Source organism: Daktulosphaira vitifoliae, unplaced genomic scaffold (assembly GCF_025091365.1).
Source record: "Daktulosphaira vitifoliae isolate Bord-2020 unplaced genomic scaffold, ASM2509136v1 Scaffold_2, whole genome shotgun sequence".
NCBI lineage: Eukaryota > Metazoa > Arthropoda > Insecta > Hemiptera > Phylloxeridae > Daktulosphaira > Daktulosphaira vitifoliae.
Window position 1 is genome coordinate 8805458 of NW_026099573.1, and position 23872 is coordinate 8829329.

Genomic DNA, 23872 nt, shown 5'->3' on the forward strand with positions numbered 1-23872 from the left:
ATTAGTGAAAACAACTATAACCCAGATTTTAATTATTTCATAAATAATTACATCAATTATTTAAAATATCATTTATCTATGTGTAATATACATGTAATAAAAACTCTGTATATTTTGTATATTTTTTTAGTTTATACCATGAATATTTGATTTAATTTTCTTTTCCATTGAATATTATATTATAAGTTATAAATTTCAATTAACGATAACTGCGACATTATCTTTCTCAAAAATAAGTCCATTTATTTCCTTAATATAATTATAACAGTTTATACATAAAAACTTAAATAATTTAAGTAATTATACAAATTCTATTTAAATTTCTTCTGATCTTTTTACAGTTCAAATGTACCTTTCAGCCAATGGGATCGTAAATTGTTATTTGAATGGTTTTCTAACTTAAGACTTGAATATATTTTAAATCAATCAAAATCATGGCCTATATTAGGCAGTGATCTACTTTCAGCTTCATTCAAAGAGATTGATGAAAAAATTCATTTTAATGTAAGTAAACTATAACTATTCAATAGTTATCTAATATAATTGATAAATTATTTTTGTTCATATAGTTTAATAGCTTAATGCTCATATGTTTTAAGTCCAATTTTTAATATAGATACATAATTGCATATAAAAATAATTCTCTAAGGTTTTCTTAATAATTTTAATAATCAATAAAAAAAAATCTTTTCTTATTAACACAATTTTTTCACTGGTAAGTAATTGTGCCTTTATCATGTCAAATTTGATATATATATATATTTTTTTTAAATAACTTGACCTAAAATGTTTCTTTACATTATTTAATGTATTGTTAATTTAATTATAATTAATTTTTTATTTAAAATAGTATAAAACTTTTTAAACAGCACTGGCTACATCGTAAAAAATTGATTTTGGAAATACAATGTGAAAAAAATAGGGAAAATGTGTTTGTGAATGATAAATATTTGCTCAAAGCAAGATTTTTAAATACAGCTTGGGTACTTCACTGGTTGGATGACATTGGCTTACCCCAGTATAAAGAATCATTTTCTCAAGCAGCAGTTAATGGCACTGTGCTACATAGACTTACAAAAGATGATTTCTTGACTATGCAAAATGTTAACTCTGAATTACATTTATCAAGCCTCCGTTGTGGAATTAAAGTAAATTTTATTTTTTAAATTCATTTTGATTAATTAAAGGTTTTAATTATTGAAATTACCAAATAATTTGATTTTAGGTGTTAAGAGAAAACCAGTTTGATCCTGAATGTTTAACTAGACGTTCCAATTCAAACAATAGTGAAGACAATCATAACTTATCTTTGTGGACTACACACAGAGTAATGGAATGGCTTTGCTTTGTAAATTTAGCTGAATATGCCTCTAATTTAAGAGGTTCAGGTACATACATTTTTTAATAATAACTTTACTTTAATTGTTACTTTAATATTAATGATTACTTTAAATATGTTTTTATATCATTTTATTACATATATACTTATTAATTTTTCAGTTTTCTACTGAATTTCACTTAAGTCTTTTGGTATTTTTAGGTGTTCATGGAGGGTTAATTGTTTATGATGACAGGTTTACTTCTGATTTGCTTGCTGACATTTTATTTATTCAACAAAATAAAACTTTATTAAGACGACATTTAAGCATACAATTTAATGAACTTATAGGAACAGATTTAAATAAAAAAAAGAGAGATGTCCAGAGTCAAGCAAAGTTCAAACCTTTAACAATGTCTTCCAGAGTTAAAGTAATTTTTTTATAAAACTAAGATAGTAAAAGATTCACTTAGATTATAATTTTTTAATTTCACTTTAGGGTCAAAAGAAATCACAATTTTCATTAAAACGAAAGAAAAATTATAATGAAATGATTATTGGTGACTTAATTTGTCCCCTTGAAAATGAACCAAAGTTATAAATAATGAATAGTGCAATTGTAACTAGAAATACAATAGTATAATAAGCACTTCAAACTTACACCAAAGTAAAATAATTTTTAATCTGAAGTACAAAATTGATTAACTAATCAAAACATAAAAATTATTTAATAATTAGTACAAAGATTTAGAATAAATTCAAATCATTATGTAGATTTTGTCTTGGTTTGTAAATTTTTACTGGTACCTAAATTGTACCACAACATTCAATTCATTATTAATGACAATAAAATAATTTAAAAGGGTATTAATACATGTTATAAGCTAAAAGCCATTTTACTACTTTGAATTATTATTTCTACTTAATTTAATTTTTAAGTGATTGTTGTTAACACATGTTTTAAGTATTATAAATTGTAACATTTTTTTAATTTTAATATTCTTATTAATTTAAATATATATTCGTTTGTGTATTAAAATAACAATAACTTTATTGTTGAAAAAAAATGATATTTTTATTAAAACCCTATTAATTCATATATCTCTATTTTCTGTTGTTTGTAAATTTAGGTGTTCTAATTTGTTCAAATTATTTATAATTTATAGCTAATTAATGTGGATAAGTATAAATAAATGACATATCGAATTGAATTTGTCTAAAAAGAAAAATTGACACTATATATAAAATAATGATTTTCGTGTAGACCTGGAATTTTTTAGTCTGAGGTATAGTCGCTAGCGTCCACATTTTGATTCCAATTCTCATTGAATCTAGACTCCATTCTAGTAGTATTTTTTAACTTTAGTTGATTTGGATACCACGACATTGGTGTCATTCTATTTTGAAGTGTCAATACTGGAAGTGCATCTTCAATCTGTTTTACAGTTGAAAAAAAATTTCATTAAACATTTTAGGACAATTATTTATGATATATAATTGATTATCTTTTTAGAAAGGCATTATTAGGATAGTTTCAAATCTAAAACTAATGGAAGTGAATAACAATTACCCAATAAAAATTGATCATTTGTGTTTAATATTATTTAAAAATAAAGTATATTAAAAACATTAATTTAAAACTAAAATATATTTAATTTCAAAAACCAAAAATAAACTAAAAAAATCAGGGATATATATTTTAAGAACAATGCTACTATTATCAAACGTAAACACGTACAGACTATCCATCTGAATATTAAAAAAATTAACAATCCAAAAAATTACAGTTGTATGAAACAGTTGATATTGATATTTTTAGTTTATAATTTAGAATGAAATAACTTTTTGAAAACTAGAAATTATTGATACTTGATTTATTAATAAACTTTAAACAGTTACCTTTGTAGAGTCATACCTCTTTGAAAATTCAATCATTAACTAAGGTGCTGCACTGTGTTTCAATTTATGAAAAATCTGACAAAATATTATTTTTTATTTATTATTTTAATTTAAAAAAAAATTATTTTTTGTAACTTATTAATGCAGATAATCATTATAACTATTAAATTACTTATTTATTCTGAGGCGTGTATAAATACCAATTTAGACTTTTGAGATTTTAAAAATAACAAATTTTGAACTCCTCCATCTCTTAGAAAAGAAATATATAATATTAAACTAGTATCAGATTTGAATTTAGTGACTTTAAAACATAAAAGATTTTTTTTTTATTGCTAAAGACTATATTTCAGTTTGTATTAATTTTTACTAGGTTTTTGATTTTGAAACACTAGTATTTCAAAATAAATTAAACATCCACAGTATACACAGTAGTTAATGGAGAGAATTCAAAAATTATTCCCAATTTTATGTTCTTTTTTGTAATTGCAATATAATTGTGTATTGCTAAGAATTTCAATAAGAACAAATTAACAAGTATTATAACTCTAATTTGTTATTGTAACATAGTTTTAATTATTATTTGATACTATAAGATAATCAAACCTGTTTTGTCATATCAGGTAAACTTTTAAGAACTGATTCTAGAACTTTCAAGTCATATAGTAACGGCAAGGATTTTTCAAACTTCATCTGGTCATTATCCATCATTTGAAATTCGGCACGATGCCAAAATAAAACCACGTTTATTATTAGTACAAGCCAAATGCGTTCTGTTTCCATATCTATACATTTTAATTGTACAACCATATATTAGATGCAGATGTACCTTTTTTTCTTAAATATTTTTAAGCGAAGTATTTTTATTGAGACTTCTTAAAAAATAATAAACAATATTTTATTTAGAAGAGTATAGTACAATACAATATGTAAAATATTTACCGATTAAAAAAAAAATGCTCAGTAAATATTCAATATTGGTGATTATTAAGTAAAAATAAAACTTAGAGTCTGAATATATTCAGAGTACATGAGAATATATTCATTATCATACTTGGAACAGTGACACAACTACGTGGGTACTGAAGAGTGGTGCAACAACTTAAAGCTCTAAATTAACATTTTCAAAAATATTATTCTATTTGGGTTTCTGATTTACACTCTGCAGACTCAGATTAATAAATGTATAAGCCAACTATGCAGTTCAGCCTACTTCTATAAAGAAGTGATGAACAAAATAAAAAAAGGTTATATTTAAATGTACTAAATCATACATTTTAATTATAACGCTTTTAAATTTTGCACTTTTCCCGGAATTTTTATCGTGTAAAAATAAAACAATTGATATTTTTGAATTCCACATAAAATTGGTCTTAATGTTTTACAATTCATAATTATTATAATGAGATTAAGCCAAAAGTAGTTATAATAGAAAGTTTTTTTTTTCTGAAAAATGTCCATCAAACTCAAACTTAAAGGTTTACAAAAACTATTAAACTTGACGGATGGGTTCCTAATTTTGCACAATTTTTTTAAAATCAAATTATATTAGAAAATTAAAAAAATATATTTCTTAGTTATTTATAATGATTTAATTGTTTAATAAATAATTAATTACTAATTGCTAATTATGTTAAAAACTAGAATCGATGGAATAAATTTTAAGCCAAATTTGGAATCAGTGTCGAAATTCCGTATAAAATTCACCTATATATTGTAGATTAGAGAAAATTTTCTATTACTGTTGGTCTGTATAATTACTTTTGCATAAAAATATGACTTCATTATTACCCTAATTTTTAACAATAAATTAATTTAAAAAATTTAATTTATGAATTTTTTAAATAAAAACTGTTCAAACTTACTCACTGTTTCTGCAAATACATAAAATAAGTATCCAAAAATTTTTATTGAAACTCTATCTAAATTTGTTGTGTTTTTTCATTGATTAATACAATAAACAGGCACAGAAAGGTGTATATATTGGATTAAACCAATTAAAAAGGTAATACAAAAGGCTATTAATTTCTAAAAAAGTTGAAAGAGTATTTTAATTTTAATGAGTTTTATTTAATAGCATGTTTTATTTCAAAACATGCTATTAAAATTATATTTATACTATAAATAAAATTATATTTTATTTCAAATTCATTTTAATACTCTTAAGCGTATAGTTTTTAATAGATTCCATTAAATTATATTAAGGTTCTTACCTATTTAGAAAGTATTATTATTATGTTTGTTCATATTTATCTCAGTAGTCATCGATCCATAAAACATTATACATAATTTTGTTAATGAGTAAATCCAATATTAATGAAGATGGAAATTATTTTTACATAGTTTATTTTTATTTTCCCTCCTTTAAAATAACTTAAATTAAAAAAATCCTTAAATATTATTATTTAAGTGAACATTAGATCTGAATTTTTATCAGTTCTAGATTGTGGAATTATTAAATACTGGAAGACATAAAAAAAATATTACACGCCATTTGTAGTTTATAACACAACCGTATCAGTAATTTATGCAAATTTATTGTTATAAGAAATTCGTAATAGTCTTGTAAAATTTGCCTAATGGTTAGTAAAATTTTAATCACCTTTAAAATAAATCAGTCGATAAGAAGTATTTAAACATAGAAATTACTAAATAGTAGTTAATAAAGATTAGTCTAATTCAAATATAAGTAGTTTTGTAAGTGAGATTTCATATAACTTTAAAATAAAATATTAAGAAAAAATCTTAACAGACATCTCAGTATTCTTTTGAAAAATTCTCACAATTAATCTAATAAACAAGTGAGTGGAATTAATTATTACGTTACTTTATAGTAAATAGTTTAGACAATATTTATATAATTGTACATATTAAACACACTTTTGCAATGAAATATATTATAAAATTGTTTCAAATTATATCTAAGAATTAATGATTTATACAAATCATTGACGCTCATTTTATTTGGAAATGTTTTAATAAATCGTCGAGTATATTTTTAATTGATATTATAGTAGGCAAAAACATCCCTCTAGATATAAATATGTTCATTATAAGTAGGCAAACCAGAAAATTTTTTTTAGAAAAATTAACTACCATTTAACTAACTATTTTCAATCTTATATAAGATAAAGAAACATTTGAGATAACTACAAATTTTTAAAATAAGTTGAAAATATTAATAATGTTTACAAAAATATTGCTTAGAAACAATAGGAAAAAAAATGTTCAAAAAAACTATTTGATTTCGCTTTTATTCAACAAATTGTCTTATAATTAGTAGAAATAAAGGAAAAATTAAAATAAATTTTTGAACACGAGTTCAAAAATGGTATGACAATTTTCATACTCATTTCTGGAATAAAAAATATCATAGAATTAATATGAACAAATATTCTTATTATCCACAATATTGTTGGTGCAGATGGGGTTAATGATGATGGGTGCATGGGGTTAAAACAATACATTATGATCACTGTTATGAATGAATGATATTTATATTTTGATTTTTCGATTAAGGAAAAATATTAGAACTAGAAATATTAGTTAATTATGGAAATTTTTACAAAAAGAAATATAAAAATTAATCGTTTCTATTTCAAAACGAATTCTACTATCACTTTCGATTATAGCACTCCTTGTGATTATAAAATATGAATAATCTGTTCTTAACTTTCTGAACCCTCGGTAAATTTTTGGTTCAACTCAGCCACAGTTGAAATAACTAATTTCTAGCGGATAATTTTGGTGTAAACTATACTTTTTAATGATAAAAAATTGTTTTAATAAAAAACTTCATTTATGCTTTTTTTTTTCTTTAGCTAATACACCGTGATATTCTTAAGAATATATTTAAATTAAGTTATAATTTATTTTACAACAACAGAAATGTTTGCTAAAAACATTTATTTTATGTTACTCGTGAGTATGACTATCGTCTTTGCTGTCAAAATGAACGATAAAGCAGTCACATGTTTAGAAACGACAATACCAATCGATCAATTAAGTAGTAGAAATACAACAAGTTCCCAGTTAACCACTGAGATCGATATTAAAGAAAACGTTACAAAAAATGGCAATATGGTATCAGAAAGAGAGGACGTCACGGATGATTCCTATGACATGAATTCGCTATCTCAAGAAGAATATGAAGATTTTTACGATTTGGTCGAAGAATGATTATCATATTCGAAAATTTATAACGTTTTTATATTTATAAAATGTATTTTATTGAACCTGTATCTCTAAATATATTATTCAAATAATTTACCTACACTTATACTTTTCATATTATTGAGCTGAATACAAAATGTGTTGGAAATTTTAGTTTTTGTCCGACATAGCGTTGACTCTATCGTATAAGTTAAAGGAAAAGAAATATATAAGCAGATAATATTTTGTATTTTTCGTTTTTTAATCCATTTTTTATAAATATAATTTCCTTTTTTGGATTGGCCTAATAGGAATAATTAGCTCGATGAAAATAATTTGCATTCATGTAGGTTTACGTAATCTGGGAAAATTATAGAATAATACATTTGCAAGAAGTACAAAGATTTCTACAACAACTGCAAATGAATAGCCGACCACAAAAGTAGCAACTTTGAGAGAATTACATCTCTCAACAACACCAACAATTATTGAAACATTGACATTGCCTTAATTATAGAAACATCGACATCGCCCATGTCTTTGTTTATAACAATAATCACAACAGAGTTACAACATTGAAGTCTCCCATACCTTTGTTTACTTCTCAGCTACCAATAAATCAATAAAAATAAAAAATGTGGTCTTGGTGATATATAGAACGTTTTTTTTTTAGTTATTTTAATATATGATATATACCGCACTGTAATATTATTTTGTTGTTGTAACTATATTATATAACAGAATCATTATAAGATTCAAAATAAAATCAATTTTATTGAAATCAGTTAAAATATACTCTTTGCGAGAGTCCGGGTTACTCTTACAAAGAGAATAATTTTCAGTTTTTATTTTTATTTACTTAAACTTATTATAGGCGTATAAAAAATTGGCTCCAAGAGTAAAATTTTAGCTATTAAACGGATGACCGGATGCCTAAATTGGCACACCATATCTTTTATTAGTCCATAAAGGATACTATAATATACATATATGGAACTGAGGCAAGTCATAAATCCTACGTCATGCAATAATATTTTAAGTAATCCAACGTTTTATGTATTAAATGCACTGCGTGTATATTTCATTTTTAGCGTTTTATAGTCAATATAATTATTTATTATCAGTATAATAAATGATTTAATTTTAAATAATACCATTTAGTTACATAAAATCTACGACAGATTTTCATATGTAAAAGATTCTAAACAATCTATATTTTGTATTAGATATATGATATTATTTACTAAACAAATAAATTTAAATTAAAAAAAAAATAATAATAAATTTATAAAAAAAAAACGGTAGCACAGTGGGGTTGCGACACAGTGTGAGCATGGCATACTTGAGACTAGTGTAGATGATATCAGACAGTGATTAAAATCGCTATCATAAGAAACGCTTGGAAGCAAATCTGTAGATAGTGTTTAATTTAAGAAATTGGTAGATTATTGAAAAGCAAAATTTTAACTCAAAATGAATTACGGAAAAATTTCAAAAAATCGTTGCCACGGGCAATGATTTTTACTGAATCGGCAAACGTTCGTCGTATTCGTTTTTTATAAAATTGGCAATTTAAGCTGATTCAAATTTCAAATGTTAAAATTAATTTTTTCGACTTTAAAGAAAAAATAAATTGAAATAAGTTTAACATTATATTTTATGTCAATTAGTTTTATGTAATATTCATGAAAATCAGTGTACCCCTTATAAAGTACTTTAAAATAAATTAAAATACAATACCAAGAGTTTTAACACAAAAATAGCATGTTTTTAACTACGGTAACCATTTGCATATAGAAGATATGTCGTCAAAACAATTTTTTTTTTGAACTTATAGCAAATAATATAAGCTTTAATTTGACATATGTTTGAAGCTTGGAGTATTTCCGAAACATTTTCATAACTTGAGTTGAAAAAGTTAAATTTTTGTGCAGAAATTGCTATTTTGTATCCTCCCTGTGGGCAAGTAAAGTATCAAATTTTCAAAAAATGTATATCGAATGAAAGGGACATATCTTAAGTTTTAATATAAAAAATAATTATTTTGATTTGTTCATTTTTCAATAGGTTATGGCAATTTTCAGAATAAAATGTCGATATTTACCGATTCTAAAAATGGTAATTTTTTGGGAGATTTTGACTATTTATGGAAAACAAGGGCGAAATTTTCAATTTTTGAGGGTAATGTCTTCAATTAAATACGATTTATGATCTTTTGTCGTATCGTTGAGAAATATTCGTCTATTGAAAGCTGAGAAAAAGTAATGACAGACAAAAAAAAACACATCATGGTAAAATTAATACCTTCTCAGCTTCGCATCGAAGCTAAAATTCATCAAAACAAAATTCGTTCTAAAATTTCTATTTATTGTTTAAATTAAAAAATATATTCCAAGTTTTTGTGATCTCGTATAGTTATTACAAGTGACATACGTATACAAATGATAACATCATACCTTATGTTAATATTATAATATTACAATATTAATGGTCATACATCCGAGAAACAATAGTAAACTACGCATTTGAAGATCAACTTTAGATCGGCGACGGAATGGTTTTACTTGAACTTTATACAAATGTATATTTTATATACTTAAACAAATTTGACACGATATAAACTGATATTGATATTTAATGACCTATATACAGGGTGGCCCACCACTCACTGACAACTTAAATAACTTTTGATCCAGTAAATATTTTTAGTTGATTTTTTTTTTAAATAATAGTTATACGTTAGGTGTATAGCTATATCTCAATAATTAATTTTTTTACATTTTATTAAAAATATTAATTATTTTTAAATTTTAAATAAAATGTAAAAAAAAAATCTAAGATAGCTATTTTGTAGAGTAGAATTTAAGAAAAATTTTAGTAAAAAAATATCTTATTAATATTCAGTAGTAAATATTCTGTAGCGTTTTGAAGTTTGTGAAAATTAAAGTTTTCATGTATTATTTTGCGGTATTAAACATTGAAATACGTATTGAGAAAAGGACCGAAGAAAACGCTATCTTTTCATGATTACTGTGTATACATAAGATGATAATGTGTATACATTACAAACTTGGCATTAATACCATGATAAGAAATTAGATAAGGCAATTATTACTTATCACTCTCATTCAAAAGTATATTGAAAAGATAGCGTTTTCTTCTGTCCTTTTCTCAATACGTATTTCAATGTTTAATACCGTAAAATAGTACATGAAAATTCAAATTTTCACAAACTTCAAAACGCTACAGAATATTTACTACTGAATATTAATAAGATATTTTTTTACTAAAATTTTTCTTAAATTCTACTCTACAAAATAGCTATCTTAGATTTTTTTTTTACATTTTATTTAAAATTTAAAAATAATTAATATTTTTAATAAAATGTAAAAAAATTAATTATTGAGATATAGCTATACACCTAACGTCTAACTAATATTTAAAAAAAAAATCAACTAAAAATATTAACTGGATCAAAAGTTATTTAAGTTGTCAGTGAGTGGTGGGCCACCCTGTATAGAGGTGGTTAAAATTATAACTCTCCCCTATGACAATGATAACTAAAATTTGGTTATTTAGCACATAATTAATGACTGATAAATTCGTTTTTGAAATTTATAGATATAAAATTCGAACGATTAGAAATATTAAACGATAAGAAAATTAGCTAATATTTAATTGCTGATAAAAGTAATAATCCCCAGTCTTATTTAAAAGTGTTAAAATCTCCGATTGGTATGATGAGCATGGGTCCAGATGAAAATTAGTTTATCGAGAATATGTATTATGACGGGAGCAGTAAACAAATTTCTTATATATACCCCTAAATATAACCTGTTAAAGCCATTGAACTCTTAATATTATTAAGTACATCAGAGTTCAAGAACTCCATCTTAATTCTAATTAAATAATAATCTAAAAATAAGTGCCAACTTAAGGACTTTCAGCGCCTTTTATTTTTCTATAGTCAACATAATGTTGGACGCCCTGGAACTACCGTGAGGTATTGCTTCAGAGCAACCAACGTCGCGATAAAACTCACACCGCCGTGTTGTGACTCTGCCCGAAATTAATCAAGAGCTGAGTCACAACACGATGTGGCCTCCCCCGTTAATCGGATCCCAAAGTGGGATCTGTTGTCCAGGTTGCACCACTTGGAGGTGGGGGTAGAACTTTGCTGTGTGTTGGCATATAATTCACAAGAAAAATACAAAGAAAACTCGAAAAGGACAGGAGATACTCTAAGTAGGCTTCTCCGGCCCTCCCGTCTTTCTAACGCAGTCTTTAGCCTGGTGGCCCACTGCTTCGCATATGAAACACGCGCCGGTCCGGTTGGGTGCAGGCCGCCTAAAGGTGGACTTTTTTGAGACACCTGTAGCAGTAGGGTATAGAAAGAGTGCCACCTGTACTCACCGGATTGCGTTTGACCGCACCCGACCTTTCATTACCCGCAACCTCCTGGGGCTCCGTCTGTGTCGACGAATCGATGGTCAGGAGATCCTCCTCCGGTGTGCGGGATTGCTCCAGGTCGTGCAAAAAACGAACGCTCCGTATGAGTGCCCTGACAGCCGATGTCACGTGTTGTGCGGCGGGACGACTAGCATGGTATTCTCCAGCCTCTGCGCTTGCTTTCCCCCCAGAACCAGTCCGACCGTAAATACGAAATTGGAACTTGCTCAGTTCAGCATCAACCGCGGCGTACTGTCTTTGTGAAAGAAGTTGGCAGCTGCGATTTTGCCGCACTTCCTACTCTTCATCTCTGAAGCCCTTCCAAGTGTATCCATTTCCGGGATTGGTGCATCTGAAGGAGTGTCCTCCAAGATGACCGTCCCGGCTCCGTCCGCTATTGGGGACACTTCTTTACTCTTTATCCTTAGAATTTCATCTTCACAGATGTCGGCAACGCTGACCAGCTCAGGTGGATTAGGTCCTTCCCCAGGAGTGTTTCCCGACTTGCCGTCGTTCTTGGCTAGCCACAAGTTATAGTCGTGGTGTGGCCCCCTCCCATTAGCCGGATCCCAGAGTGAGAACCTTTAGGGAGGGTTGGCAAAATAACTCACAAAACAAAAATAAGAACCTAAGGTACCGGCCTAAACCAGCGCCTTAGGTCCTCCTGTGTTGAGCGGCGTAGCTGCCTCTACCTCAGGCGTTCTGCTTCCTCCTTCTTTTTCAAGACGGATTCAGCGAATGCCTGGATGAGCATTCAGCAATCCTCCTGCATTAACCTCAGAATGGAGTAAACAGAGCCACGGAAGTCCACGGGCGACCAGAAACCCCCGTGCGGCAAGCACCCCAAACTTTCGGCCTATCGCTCAAACTCGGAGTGGGACATAAGGATCTCGTTGCAAAAAGGAGCACTGATACCCATCCACTCCTAAACCTAAAGGTTGATGTCTGTTGACACCTAGCAGTAACCTCAGTGGCCTTAAGGCCACCGGAGGATGTCTGCTCCACACATCCATCAGCAGTAGCTTGGGGGTCTTTCAGCGCCTTGTACAAGAACTATTTTAGTACTTCAAAAAAAAAAATGACTTTTTCTAAGTAACCAGAAAATAATCTAGTAAAATCATTTTAAATTTATAAAAATATCATGGAATACCACAATTTTTTTTCTAAGTTGACTATTTCTCTATTTTATTGTCATATTTTAAAAATACGAGTTTTAAATAAAACATTGTTAAAACTTTTGGTATTCCTTAACAAGATATTTGTTTTCAATTTCTGATGAAATTAAATTAAAGGATAAATAACATAAATTAATAATTAAAGGATAATAATCACAAACAAATAACTTCATTTGGTCATGCATTTTTTATTTACAATAGAAAATCGATAAACGTCCAACAAATAATTTAAATTTTATAACATAAAAATATCCACCTATAAGCTCATAGACTTTTAAGGTACTTGTTACAAATAATTATAATGAAAGCTCTTAAACAATATAATAAATTAAAATATTAAAAATATAGATAATATATGTATTAACAAAATAGTATTAATAATGATAAATATAAATGAGCCAAAGTTTGAGAATGGTGAAATATGAATTACAATAAGTACAAATTTAATTTATTAAACAACCTTAGTAAGTGATATCAATGCTCTGCCTTATTGGTACGTCTGAATATTTGATGGAAATATTAATTGTTATCATGGCAGACGACATTTTTGCCCATTGGTGAAAGGGCTTAGTTTTCTATCACAGCTTTTTCCATCAAAGGCCTGTTTGGTTAGTTAAAAAAATAATACGAGTTTTCCAAAAAATTATATATTTAATCAATGTAATATATTTATTTTATATTATCATTTTATCAACATCAAGTTATCAACACGTCAATTTCCGTGATGTTGTCTGAAGCAGTAATAGGCCTACCCTTCCTATCTTGTTTCTTGAGAAAAGCGCTCAACCGATTCAACAAAAATTGTTTATCGTGTCCTTCTAGCACCAATTGTTTGCGAAGAACGACAATCATTTTTTTGTTTGCGTCGGTGATGCAACGGTGATAATAGACGACACCCAGAAGAGTTATAAGGATAGGCACCATTACGTTCGTCGATGTTATGACATCGACCGCTTCATAAACCTCTGGTGGCACGGCGTCTGTCAGCTCAGCGATAGCTGCCCACACGGACGGCAATCCTTTGAATGGACCGCACGATCTGGACGGCGTTATCTGTGTGGTGATTGTGGCCCAAATAGCTGCACAGGCCGAAAACGACACCAACAGCACCGACATGACGGCCGTGTGGGTGCGAGACGGTCCGTACACCTTGTGCGCCAGGCTGTGATTGACCACACAACTGAACCGCTTGATGTAGAACATTATGACCAAAGAGACCAGGCCCAAAGCTGGCAACATCGGTGCGTAGAACGTGCCTAGCCAGACAATGATTTGCACGTAAACGACATCCAAAACGTGTTTGGCAAGGGTGAGCTCTTGCTTGCAGACGGCCTGGAACAAGTTGTTCTTAAAATGCCGGACCAAAATCGACCGGGGACAGCTGATTATTACGGTGATACCGATTTTGACGGCCACGTCCACAATCAGTAATCGGTACATGAGCGTTCCGAAGTACGTTTCCCAGCACAGAGGCGAATTGCACAGAGCGCTAGCGCATTGCGACTTCTCTCGTACACAGTTTATCAGTCTGTACACTGAACCCAGTAATACGGCTAATAGGGAAACTTTCACCGCGAGAATACGTAACATAGACGACCGAGTGTCCTGATCGTCTACCGTTGGCCTGTTCTCTAACCTCGCCAACACGTCAAATATGACAGGCAATACCACGTTGTAAAGCGTTATGGTCACGGGTGTAGCGAATTCCAACAACAGGGTCCAGAGTAGCGTGTGCGGCTGTTCGCGTCTCTGCAACGACTTGACGGTGTAGTTAAAAATAAGGTAAACGGAATAGCAAGCAGCGGCGATCAAGCCGACAGCTACCGACCACGTAAACGTGCTGACAACTGCACCTGTTATTCGTCGCTTTGCTACTTCATCGTCTTCATCGAGAGCCTGTCGATTGCGACGGCGACGGTAACGAATAGCCGACGACGAAGACGCCAAATAAGAACGTAGTTCGTTAGCGATGGCTTTGCGCTTGAATTCGGCCGATATCTGATTATTTATGCAAAAGTCCCAACCAGAAAACACTGCGTTAGCGTACAGATAGTATCGGCACTGGGTCTCAACCATGCGCTGCCTTAAGCCACCGATAGATTTTCGTAGAAGTAGGACTAACGTAATGAACAGGTGGAATATTGTGCAGCACACGTACGCCATTGGCGCTCGATACGTGAACAGCCTGTCGGCCGGTGGAGGCGGTACGTCAAACCGCTGTCTAGCCGAATAGTAGCCGTAGTATGCGGCCGTACTCTCTACCCATCCGGCACCTCGCACTACGTCCAGAACGTATTGAGCGGTCAACCTCGCACTGCCCTTGCCGGCAGCGACAGCCGCTGTTCTTGTGGCGTTCTCATAAATAGCGCTGCAACACTCGATGGACGCACTTCCATTGCTCGACCCGCACTCGTCCCACGGATCGACCGTTCGATTGCTAATAGGCCGTGTCCGCCACTCGGACCAATATACGGACGGCACCACTACAGCAGCCAACACGACCGCCGCGGTAATGGCGTTTATGAAAATCAAAAGTTTAATGAACACGAACAATTGAACTACTCCTGTGCCACAATGACCTTCAATCTTGTGCAGACTCGAGCTCCACATATTGAACATCCCACAGTACTTGTTCCACTTGGTCTTCATCCACAGGCACATCTTACGCTTTTGCCACCTCAACCGTTGAAATCCTTGCAACCTGAACGCATCGGCGCTCTGTAACAGACATCATGTTATATGGAAATTTCTATAAAAATATGTTGTATTTTGTATAAAAATTTGTAGTCAATTTTCACAAGTTTATTAGATTAAATACGAATGAAATAATTAAATAATTTAACGAAGAAAGGCACTTAACGGTTTCGTAATTCGATATATTCCTAATAAATGTATTATAGTAAAGAGTAAAATCATACTATTTGCTAATATCATATTACTACTCCGAATTTCTGGTTTCATTAAATTAAATGAAATCGATAAGATAATTACACTGTAATGAATAATCAACACTACCTTGTTGTAATATATCAGTCGTTTTTTTTATTTTAATAGTATTGTTATGCGAAAATGATCATAAAAATAAAAAAACCCAGCACAGTGGGAACGTGGCATAGTTGGGTCAAATATAATGATATCTGAAAGTGATTGAAATCACTATCTTAAAAAACGCTTCGATGCAAATCTTTAGATAGCGTTTAATTTAAAAAAAATGTTGGATTATTCCAAAAGCTACATGATCTGCTATTTTCTTATTTATATAAGATAAAGTATGTCGAATGAAAGAGGGATATAAATATTATTTCTCATAAAACAATTGTATTGATCCATACGCTTTTCAATAAGTTATAGCATTATAAAGTTAAAAATGTAAAATATAAAATCGAGAATTTTCACACAAAAATAGCATTTGGTAGTCATTTTCACTATGAAAACAAAATAAAGTCCTAAATTTTTTTTTTCCATAATAAATTACATTTAATTATCTTTAATTTAAGATATTTATAAAAATGTCAGTATTTCCGGAACACTTTCAAGTTATATTTTTATGAAAAAGTTGTCATTTTGAACCCCCCTGTAGGCAGGCAAAGGTTCAAATTTATAAAAATAATATACCAAATGATAGGTAAAGACATCATGCATCTACAAAAAAAAAAGATTATATTGATTTGGTAATTTTTGAAAAATTTATGGCAGTTTTAAGTAATAAAAATTGAAAATTAGCGACTTTTTGTAGGTTTCCCCCATTTACGGGAAACGAGGGAAATTTTTTCAATTTTCAAAGGTAATGTCTTCGACTAGATACGATTTGTGATCTTTTGACGTATCGTTGAAAGAAATCCGTTCAGCGAGAGCTGAGAAAAAGTGGTAACAGACACATACAAAAAAAAAAACACATCATTGTAAAATCAATACCTTTTCAGCTTCGCATCGAAGCTAAAAAAAATTAGTCGAAAGCAAAACATTCTCCCTATTAACACGTATTTATTTCATTAAGTCAATCCGTATCTTGTAAAGTACTTGTTAAATCATTTTCTACTAATGATGCGTTACTTTTCTCATAATTTCATTTAATAAAATACTAATATTTTCGATCATGAGCTAAATATATACATTATTATTATTTTAATTCATAAAAAAAGTTGTGATAGTTTGAATAAATCATTTATGTTTGTAAAAATAGATTTTGGTTGATTTCATAAAACATATTTATTATTGTTTTTATTAAAAAATTTTTTAATAAAATAAGAAATTCTATAACTAGTTAACTTTATCAAGGATGTGCATACTTTTAATTTTGCCTTGAGTTCTTTTTTGTGCGCCATACTGATCGGTAATGTTTTGATCTTCATGATTTCTTCCCATATCAATTCTTCATTTGACAAGTTCTCTGTAAATTTCAAATGGACACGTGGTCATGTTATTTCTTATAACGAATAGAAGTGAAACTGTTACCGGACAAATCGGGCATCAGAGATATTTGAATATCATTGTTGACTCCAACGGTGTTGGGGTAAAGAGTACCGCCAAATTCAGGGGGAGGTTTCAACGGTGACATCGCTTGATAACAGTTCGGGTCGTTGTTGATTTTTTTTCTGGCTAAAAATTAAATGGCAAATAATTAAAATGAAACTTTGTAATTTTTCAAAATATATAGTCACAGCGAAGAATGAATTTTCTTTTTGAAGAAATTCATAGTTAACTTAATTTAAGTTGTTCTTTTTTTGCCATTGAAAAAATTAAATAATTATTAAACTGCAAGGTTTACCGGTTCTGGTTTTGTTGCTAGGCAGAAGCGTAGAGAGCTTGTTGGGGTACTTTTGGAAAGTCTCCAGGTCCACTTCCATACCAGGGTAACTCTCTTGATAAAACTCTGAACCAGCTTCTTCCCACACTTCCACACATTGTGTTTTTTTCTTTCCACCCGACATGATTGCAAAAATCTCCTAAAGCTATCGGTCTCTGTAAATACAAAAATATTCAACATTTAAGTCATTTTACGAGTATTAATTTTAATTAAATCGAGATAATTAAGACAATTGAAAAAAAAAAAATACATATTACTCGTGATGGGTAAAAAACGTAAAATGTTTAAAGGTTTTAACCTTGTAGCAAAAATATACAGTGTAGTTGATTAAGAATACTATCTATCTTCAATTTGTAAATAATCATTTTTTCATAGATGCTTACTGAATAATATTTTATGAACTACTTCGCTCAAAATCTTTAAATGCAAATATCTCAGACAGTAATATACCAGAGATATATATCTTTTTCCAAAAACAAAAATATGTATAAAGCTACATACATTTATTTTTAACTTTGCTAATTGTTTTTGAAGAAATTTAAGGTAAGAAATTAGAATATAAAAGAATGATCGTAAAATCAAGTTAAGGATAAATAAGAAATCCACAATATGACTCAATATCATAAATAGTTTAAGGAAGACTAGTTAATGTTAAAACTTTTAATTTGTAGCTCCTGCTAAAGATTCAGTGACAACTATATTCTTAAATTAACAGGAATTTTTTCTACCAATTAATTAACAAACATCAATTGATTTATGTATCTAATTTTGTATTATATTTGATACAACTGTACTCAAATGACGAACATCCACACAACTAAAAACATATAAATACAAATTAACATAACTAGGAAATTAATTTAGCCACTTTTCCCATTACACGGGATTACAGGACATGTGAAACAATGTCTTAATAATGCTTTGATAATCATATAAACTTTTAATTAGAAATTAAATTCTTTATAGTTTAATAAAAACAAATCATATGAAATATTATACATGAACAAAAATGTATAAAGCATACCAAATTAATTTCTCTTATTTTTATTTGTAATACTTATAAATTCACATTGTCTTCGGAGACAATAATTATTGTAAAATATTTGATTTGATATTTGTAGTTTTAGTTGACCGTATTCGATTTAATGACAGTTAACTTGTTGCATGAATTAAAATATGTTAAATGCAATAAAAAATACAATTCTCAACATGATTCCAGATATTACCTATATAACATGATTTTCAGAACATGAACCTATATAACATGAGGACTAACATATATTAGTCATTTAACCCTTTGAATAGTTACCGAAAAACGAATCATTTTATTACATAGTGTGAACTACTTGATTATTTATCTATTGTACCGATAGCAGGGAAATTTTGAACCACTTACACATTTCAACTAATACACGACAATAATGATTAAAATCTAATCACATTTCACTCACTTTTTTCAACAAGTATAAAAATTTTAATTCATTTTTCATTTATATATATGGAAAGTATTTATCGAGTACAATGTAAGGGAAAATATTAATAAAAAAGGACATATTTGTGTACAAATTTTTGATACTTTATATCAAAATTACATTATTCATGTATAAAATTAACGCGTGTATAAAAAATGTTTTACTGTCGTATTTTTAGATCATTTCTTACAATGTTGCCTTATTTTGACCATAATATTGTATAGATTATTCATTAATGAGGGATTTGAACACATAACGCCTCATACAATTTTTATTGGATAATTTTATTACATGTTAAATTTTTTAATAGAGGAGTTAAAAAACCATCCAAACTTACTTTACCTATGCCCTGTATCTTTTAGTTTAAATTTTATGACTGTTATTTTGATTAATTTTTTATTATGACTTTAATTTTTCATATAAATTTATATATTTTTGCTTAAATTTTATTTATTTGAATACGAAATTTATTATTTTTATACTGTAGCGTTTATATTTAATAAGCAATACATTATTTACTATATTCAAAAGCAGTTAACACAAACGATTCAAAAAGTTTACATTCTTTCTATGTGTAGACATTAGCACTACGTCTGTATTAAAGTGTCAAGACTTTAAAACTCTTTCAAGGATCGTTTTTTTTCATTCAGACTAATTTAAAAATGATCTCTGCGAAACTTGAGATCAATCCGATATCATTAACATTATGTCTGTGTCAGTGCTGGATCTATTTTTAAGAGGCCGGGTGGCCTCACAAAAAAATTGTGGTCTCCTAAAAAAAAGTTTTGCTTGCTTCGCTCGCAATTATTTTCATTTCGACGATTTTTTTTTAACGAATTGCCGTTTAACGCTTCGCATTAACGTTTATAATACAAAGGGATACAAGTAAAAAAATATAGCAAAATTAATACGTCCTCCGCTTCGTGATAGAATTACTAAAATAAGGCTAATTTGTATAGTAGTTTAGCAGTCGCTCTATGCCCTCCCTATATACACACGAGGTGTATAATGCACGTGTTACTTACATGTATATATTGTAATTAAAAAACTAAGATAAATTTACCAAATTAGTTTCGATTTTATATTCTTAAAGAGAACAAAACTTTCATGGTTTATTTTATATCAAATTAAGAAACTGTTCGACAAAGTTAGACATTGTTTTAAAAATTGTTGAATAAATCAAGAATATGTAGTTGAAATTAAAAAAACACATCATAGTAAAATTAATACCTTCGCATCGAAGCTAAAATATTATCGTGGTAAACTGTCGTTAACATATTTCATCGCTAATTTAATGCATATTAATAATTAGCAGTTCAAAAGATTTTGTGCGAATTTCTTCAACATTGTAATTAGTCCAATGTGGGCTACTCTCTTCTAATAAAGCATATCTAATACAAGACTTATTATCGTCTACGCAAATAAGACTCTAACATACATTATATCTATAGATGTTAATTATAGTTTATTCGATGACCATAAACAAAATAAGGAACATGCTAAAAATACCAGTTTCCAGCTAAATATTTTCATTACTCTTTCACAGATTACACAATTAAATTAAAACTGCTAAAAAAAAATTGCAAAGATATAAAATCTGATTAACTGTACTTGAATGACAATATGTAATATATTTCAAATTAAATATTTTTGATCTTAGTATAATCTATTATACTTTAAATCATTTTTAACCGCACAAAAATTGTTCTCAGCAAAATAAAAAAATTTTTTCAGATCACAACGTTCAACTGCGCCTTTGATTATAGCCTGCTTAGTTTAGGTTATCATAAAATGGCAATAATAATTATGATCAAGTAAGATCAAGAAAATACCCATAAGGTTTTTCAAAATCCCACACCAATACGTTTCGTTTTCCCTGTAGTAATATTGTTAGTCGTCAGCGCAGTTGTACCGTTGGGCGTTATCAGATAAAAAAGTTATTAGCGAAAATCATTCAACCGCGTTATGAACAATAAAGAAACTACCGCATAAAAATGTTTTTTTATTGGACGTTATCAACAAAAAACGCATTGCTGCATCAATAATTCAACTAAAAACGATTAATAGTTCATACCAGTTTACAGTTGTCGCTCAACTACGGCGTACGTCATACTCCACTCGTATAACGGAAATTGGTCTGACTAGTTAATATCCGACCGAGTCAACGATTAACTGATCACGTTCACATTAAGTTTAATTGCGTTTGTATTTGCCAATTAAATGCGAACAATTAACGGACGGACCGCGACAGCCGTGCGCGCCGCATGTGCAACGCGACTCGGTTTGAGGCGTTAGCCTTGTGCACGTCGTCTTGCATGTGAGCGGCGGCGGCCGATATGTACAGTCCGTCGGCCGATCGATAAGCGCCGTTGCCACGCGACCATCTTGGGTCGCACGCCCCTCGGGCTTCCCAACCGCCACTCCGTCGTCGCAGTATCCAGGCTCCGTAAAACAATGGTACTACACACGTATAACGTCTTCAACGACACGGCCGCTTACGTAAAACTGTCTGTGACGTTATGCATCAACCCTTTACATGTGTGTCAAGAACTCCTGTCGCGGGGCCGCGTTACACTGCTCTTCATCACATACTCGACCATTTGTGTTTAGTTTTATTCGCACCACCGGGTTAAGACAGTCAAAGCTGCAAGAATTAAAAAAAAGGTGTCCGACAGACATGCAACGTGTTGCACGTTTAACTGTTATCAAAAAAACAAAACCATATTTCACTAATTTCGTACTATTGAACATTTTTAATTGGTAAACACTGATTTCAAGACTCTAAGAGTGCTAATATTACAAAGTTGCTGACCTAAAATAAATTTCATTTTAAGTATTTTTTTATATATTTTTTGAGTATTCATAAAATTAAAAATATTTTTTAAGTATAGAATATTTTCTTTCATTGTGTTGCTCAACATTTTGACCGTTTTTTAATTCGCATTTTAGTGTAAAATGAAATTTATGAACTATAAACGCGAATGGTTGAATATTTAACAGTTTTTTTTTTTTGATAAACTATAGCTGTGAACAAATTAGTTCAAGTTGATACGATTTATGGTCAGTCAAACAAAGTGTCAGTCAAGCAACAAGTAGTAATAAAGAGTGTTTCACTTGTTACTCGATTTTGTTTCTATTATTATAGAATGGAATTAAATACGAACAGAATAAAATGTAAAAAAAGCACTAGAAAAGTGATTAAATAATCAATTTTTAACCGAAATAATTTTTTTAATATATAGATTGTGTAATGCTGGAATGCATCAACAAAAAACACCCATCGGGTCTGATAGTTAAAAATAACTTTCTTCCAGCGTACAATACATTCATCTTGTCATAGTCGCACAGCAGACAAAAATATTAAATATAGTACAGTTTTGTTGGCTTACCTTATAAATATATGTTACGAATATTTTACTTAATAGTAAATTGAGTACGAATTTTAAGTAAGTAAGAATTAGCAAAACACGTTTTCCAGAGTTTAAAATAATATAGAAGAATTTCTTTTCTTAAAAAAAAAAAAAAAAGCCAACTAAATCTAACATATTATTTTACAATAAATACCATTCATTAAATAAATACTATATGTTTTACTATCAATGCAAAAATGTTTATAATAAAATAGATAATACGACAACTGTTACTAGTTGAACTCTAAAAACCAGAAGTTTCATTTAGGGGAGACAATTGGCTTTGTACCGGTTTATGGATAGGCAAGTACATTGTATTGTCTAATTCTAGAATTATACCAAATAGTTAATAATATTGATAGTAAATTTATTAATGTTCTAGTAAAGGAGGTGTCATGTAATAAATTAATATAAGCGAACAAATAAATTTTTTTCCAGGTAAAGGTTGGACAATTTTTTTTATGATTTTCTTGCTCATAATCCCTTTAAAAGTACTACTTTTAGCAAAAAATCAGGTTGCAATATTTTGAAAAGGGTGGAAAATAATTGCGCCTCTATAGCTCATGGGTAGGGGGGTTGCTTCTATAGATTAAACTGTATATTAATAATTTTTGCACCCCTGTGATATTTTTCTGTGTACGTTATTGGTACCAAATTTAAAAATAAGTCTTAATGATATTTTAAGTTTTAAAGCAAATATCTAGATCAATTGAAATTATAATAATGACAACTGAAAATTTAATTAGCATTATAATTTCAAGTTAACGAAAACATTACACAACGATGTATATTTTATTTTATTTTTATTTTTAAATTATAAACGGGTAAAAAAAACCCTTTAACATAATGCGATAGAATAAATACAATAATTTCTTAGTTTAACATAAATTAAATGAAAAAATACAATTTTAACTAAATACTATCAGATTAATAATAAACAATTAGATATAAACAAATTACAATACACAATTAGATAATGCATTATAAATATTCAATTTGAAGACATCACGAGACATATAGAAAAAATCAACAATGTTTAGAATTTTATTAGCTAACAATAGGACTCGAGGAAAATATGATGCTGAGCTATAATTAGTGGTACAGAAAGGAACATGAAACAGTTTAATAACTCTAAGGTTTATTTGACTAGTTCTAAAGCCAACCATTGAAAGTAACTCTGGGCAATCTAC

General features: G+C 29.3%; 3 protein-coding genes and 1 long non-coding RNA gene across 7 annotated transcripts in view; 2 read left to right on the top strand and 2 right to left on the bottom strand.

Annotated features, from left to right (window-relative positions):
- The window catches only part of LOC126898450 (liprin-beta-2), an 8018-nt gene extending 5765 nt beyond the window's left edge, over positions 1 to 2253 (top strand). For both annotated transcript variants that reach the window (XM_050672474.1, XM_050672473.1), the window contains exons 8-12: positions 342 to 504; positions 870 to 1148; positions 1226 to 1388; positions 1541 to 1749; positions 1818 to 2253. In XM_050672474.1, the coding sequence (XP_050528431.1) occupies positions 342 to 504; positions 870 to 1148; positions 1226 to 1388; positions 1541 to 1749; positions 1818 to 1919 (916 nt within the window). In that variant the 3' untranslated portion in view covers positions 1920 to 2253. The remainder of the gene's footprint in view (positions 1 to 341; positions 505 to 869; positions 1149 to 1225; positions 1389 to 1540; positions 1750 to 1817) is intronic.
- A 111-nt stretch (positions 2254 to 2364) lies between these two features.
- On the bottom strand, positions 2365 to 5663 carry LOC126898474 (uncharacterized). 3 transcript variants are annotated; one of them, XM_050672520.1, is made up of 3 exons: positions 5431 to 5663; positions 3824 to 4092; positions 2365 to 2753 (listed from the first exon to the last, which is right to left on the bottom strand). In XM_050672520.1, the coding sequence occupies exons 2-3, from the start codon at positions 4025 to 4027 to the stop codon at positions 2595 to 2597; spliced, it is 363 nt and encodes a 120-aa protein (XP_050528477.1). In that variant the 5' UTR covers positions 4028 to 4092; positions 5431 to 5663; the 3' UTR covers positions 2365 to 2594. The 3 variants fall into 3 exon arrangements, with proteins under 3 accessions (XP_050528477.1, XP_050528478.1, XP_050528480.1); XM_050672521.1 differs by having other exon boundaries at positions 3824 to 4002; positions 5431 to 5660; XM_050672523.1 differs by lacking the exon at positions 5431 to 5663 and adding an exon at positions 5083 to 5222 and having other exon boundaries at positions 3824 to 4002.
- A 7527-nt stretch (positions 5664 to 13190) lies between these two features.
- On the bottom strand, positions 13191 to 21728 carry LOC126899074 (transmembrane channel-like protein 7). Its single transcript, XM_050673612.1, has 5 exons — positions 21347 to 21728; positions 17762 to 17955; positions 17449 to 17592; positions 17283 to 17383; positions 13191 to 15711 (listed from the first exon to the last, which is right to left on the bottom strand). Exons 2-5 carry the CDS (start codon positions 17922 to 17924, stop codon positions 13690 to 13692), a joined length of 2430 nt encoding a protein of 809 aa, XP_050529569.1. The 5' UTR covers positions 17925 to 17955; positions 21347 to 21728; the 3' UTR covers positions 13191 to 13689.
- LOC126899091 (uncharacterized) lies at positions 21706 to 22623 on the top strand. Its single transcript, XR_007702479.1, has 3 exons — positions 21706 to 22032; positions 22297 to 22446; positions 22515 to 22623. It is a non-coding gene; the product is annotated as an uncharacterized LOC126899091 (long non-coding RNA).
- Positions 22624 to 23872: the final 1249 nt, after the last annotated feature.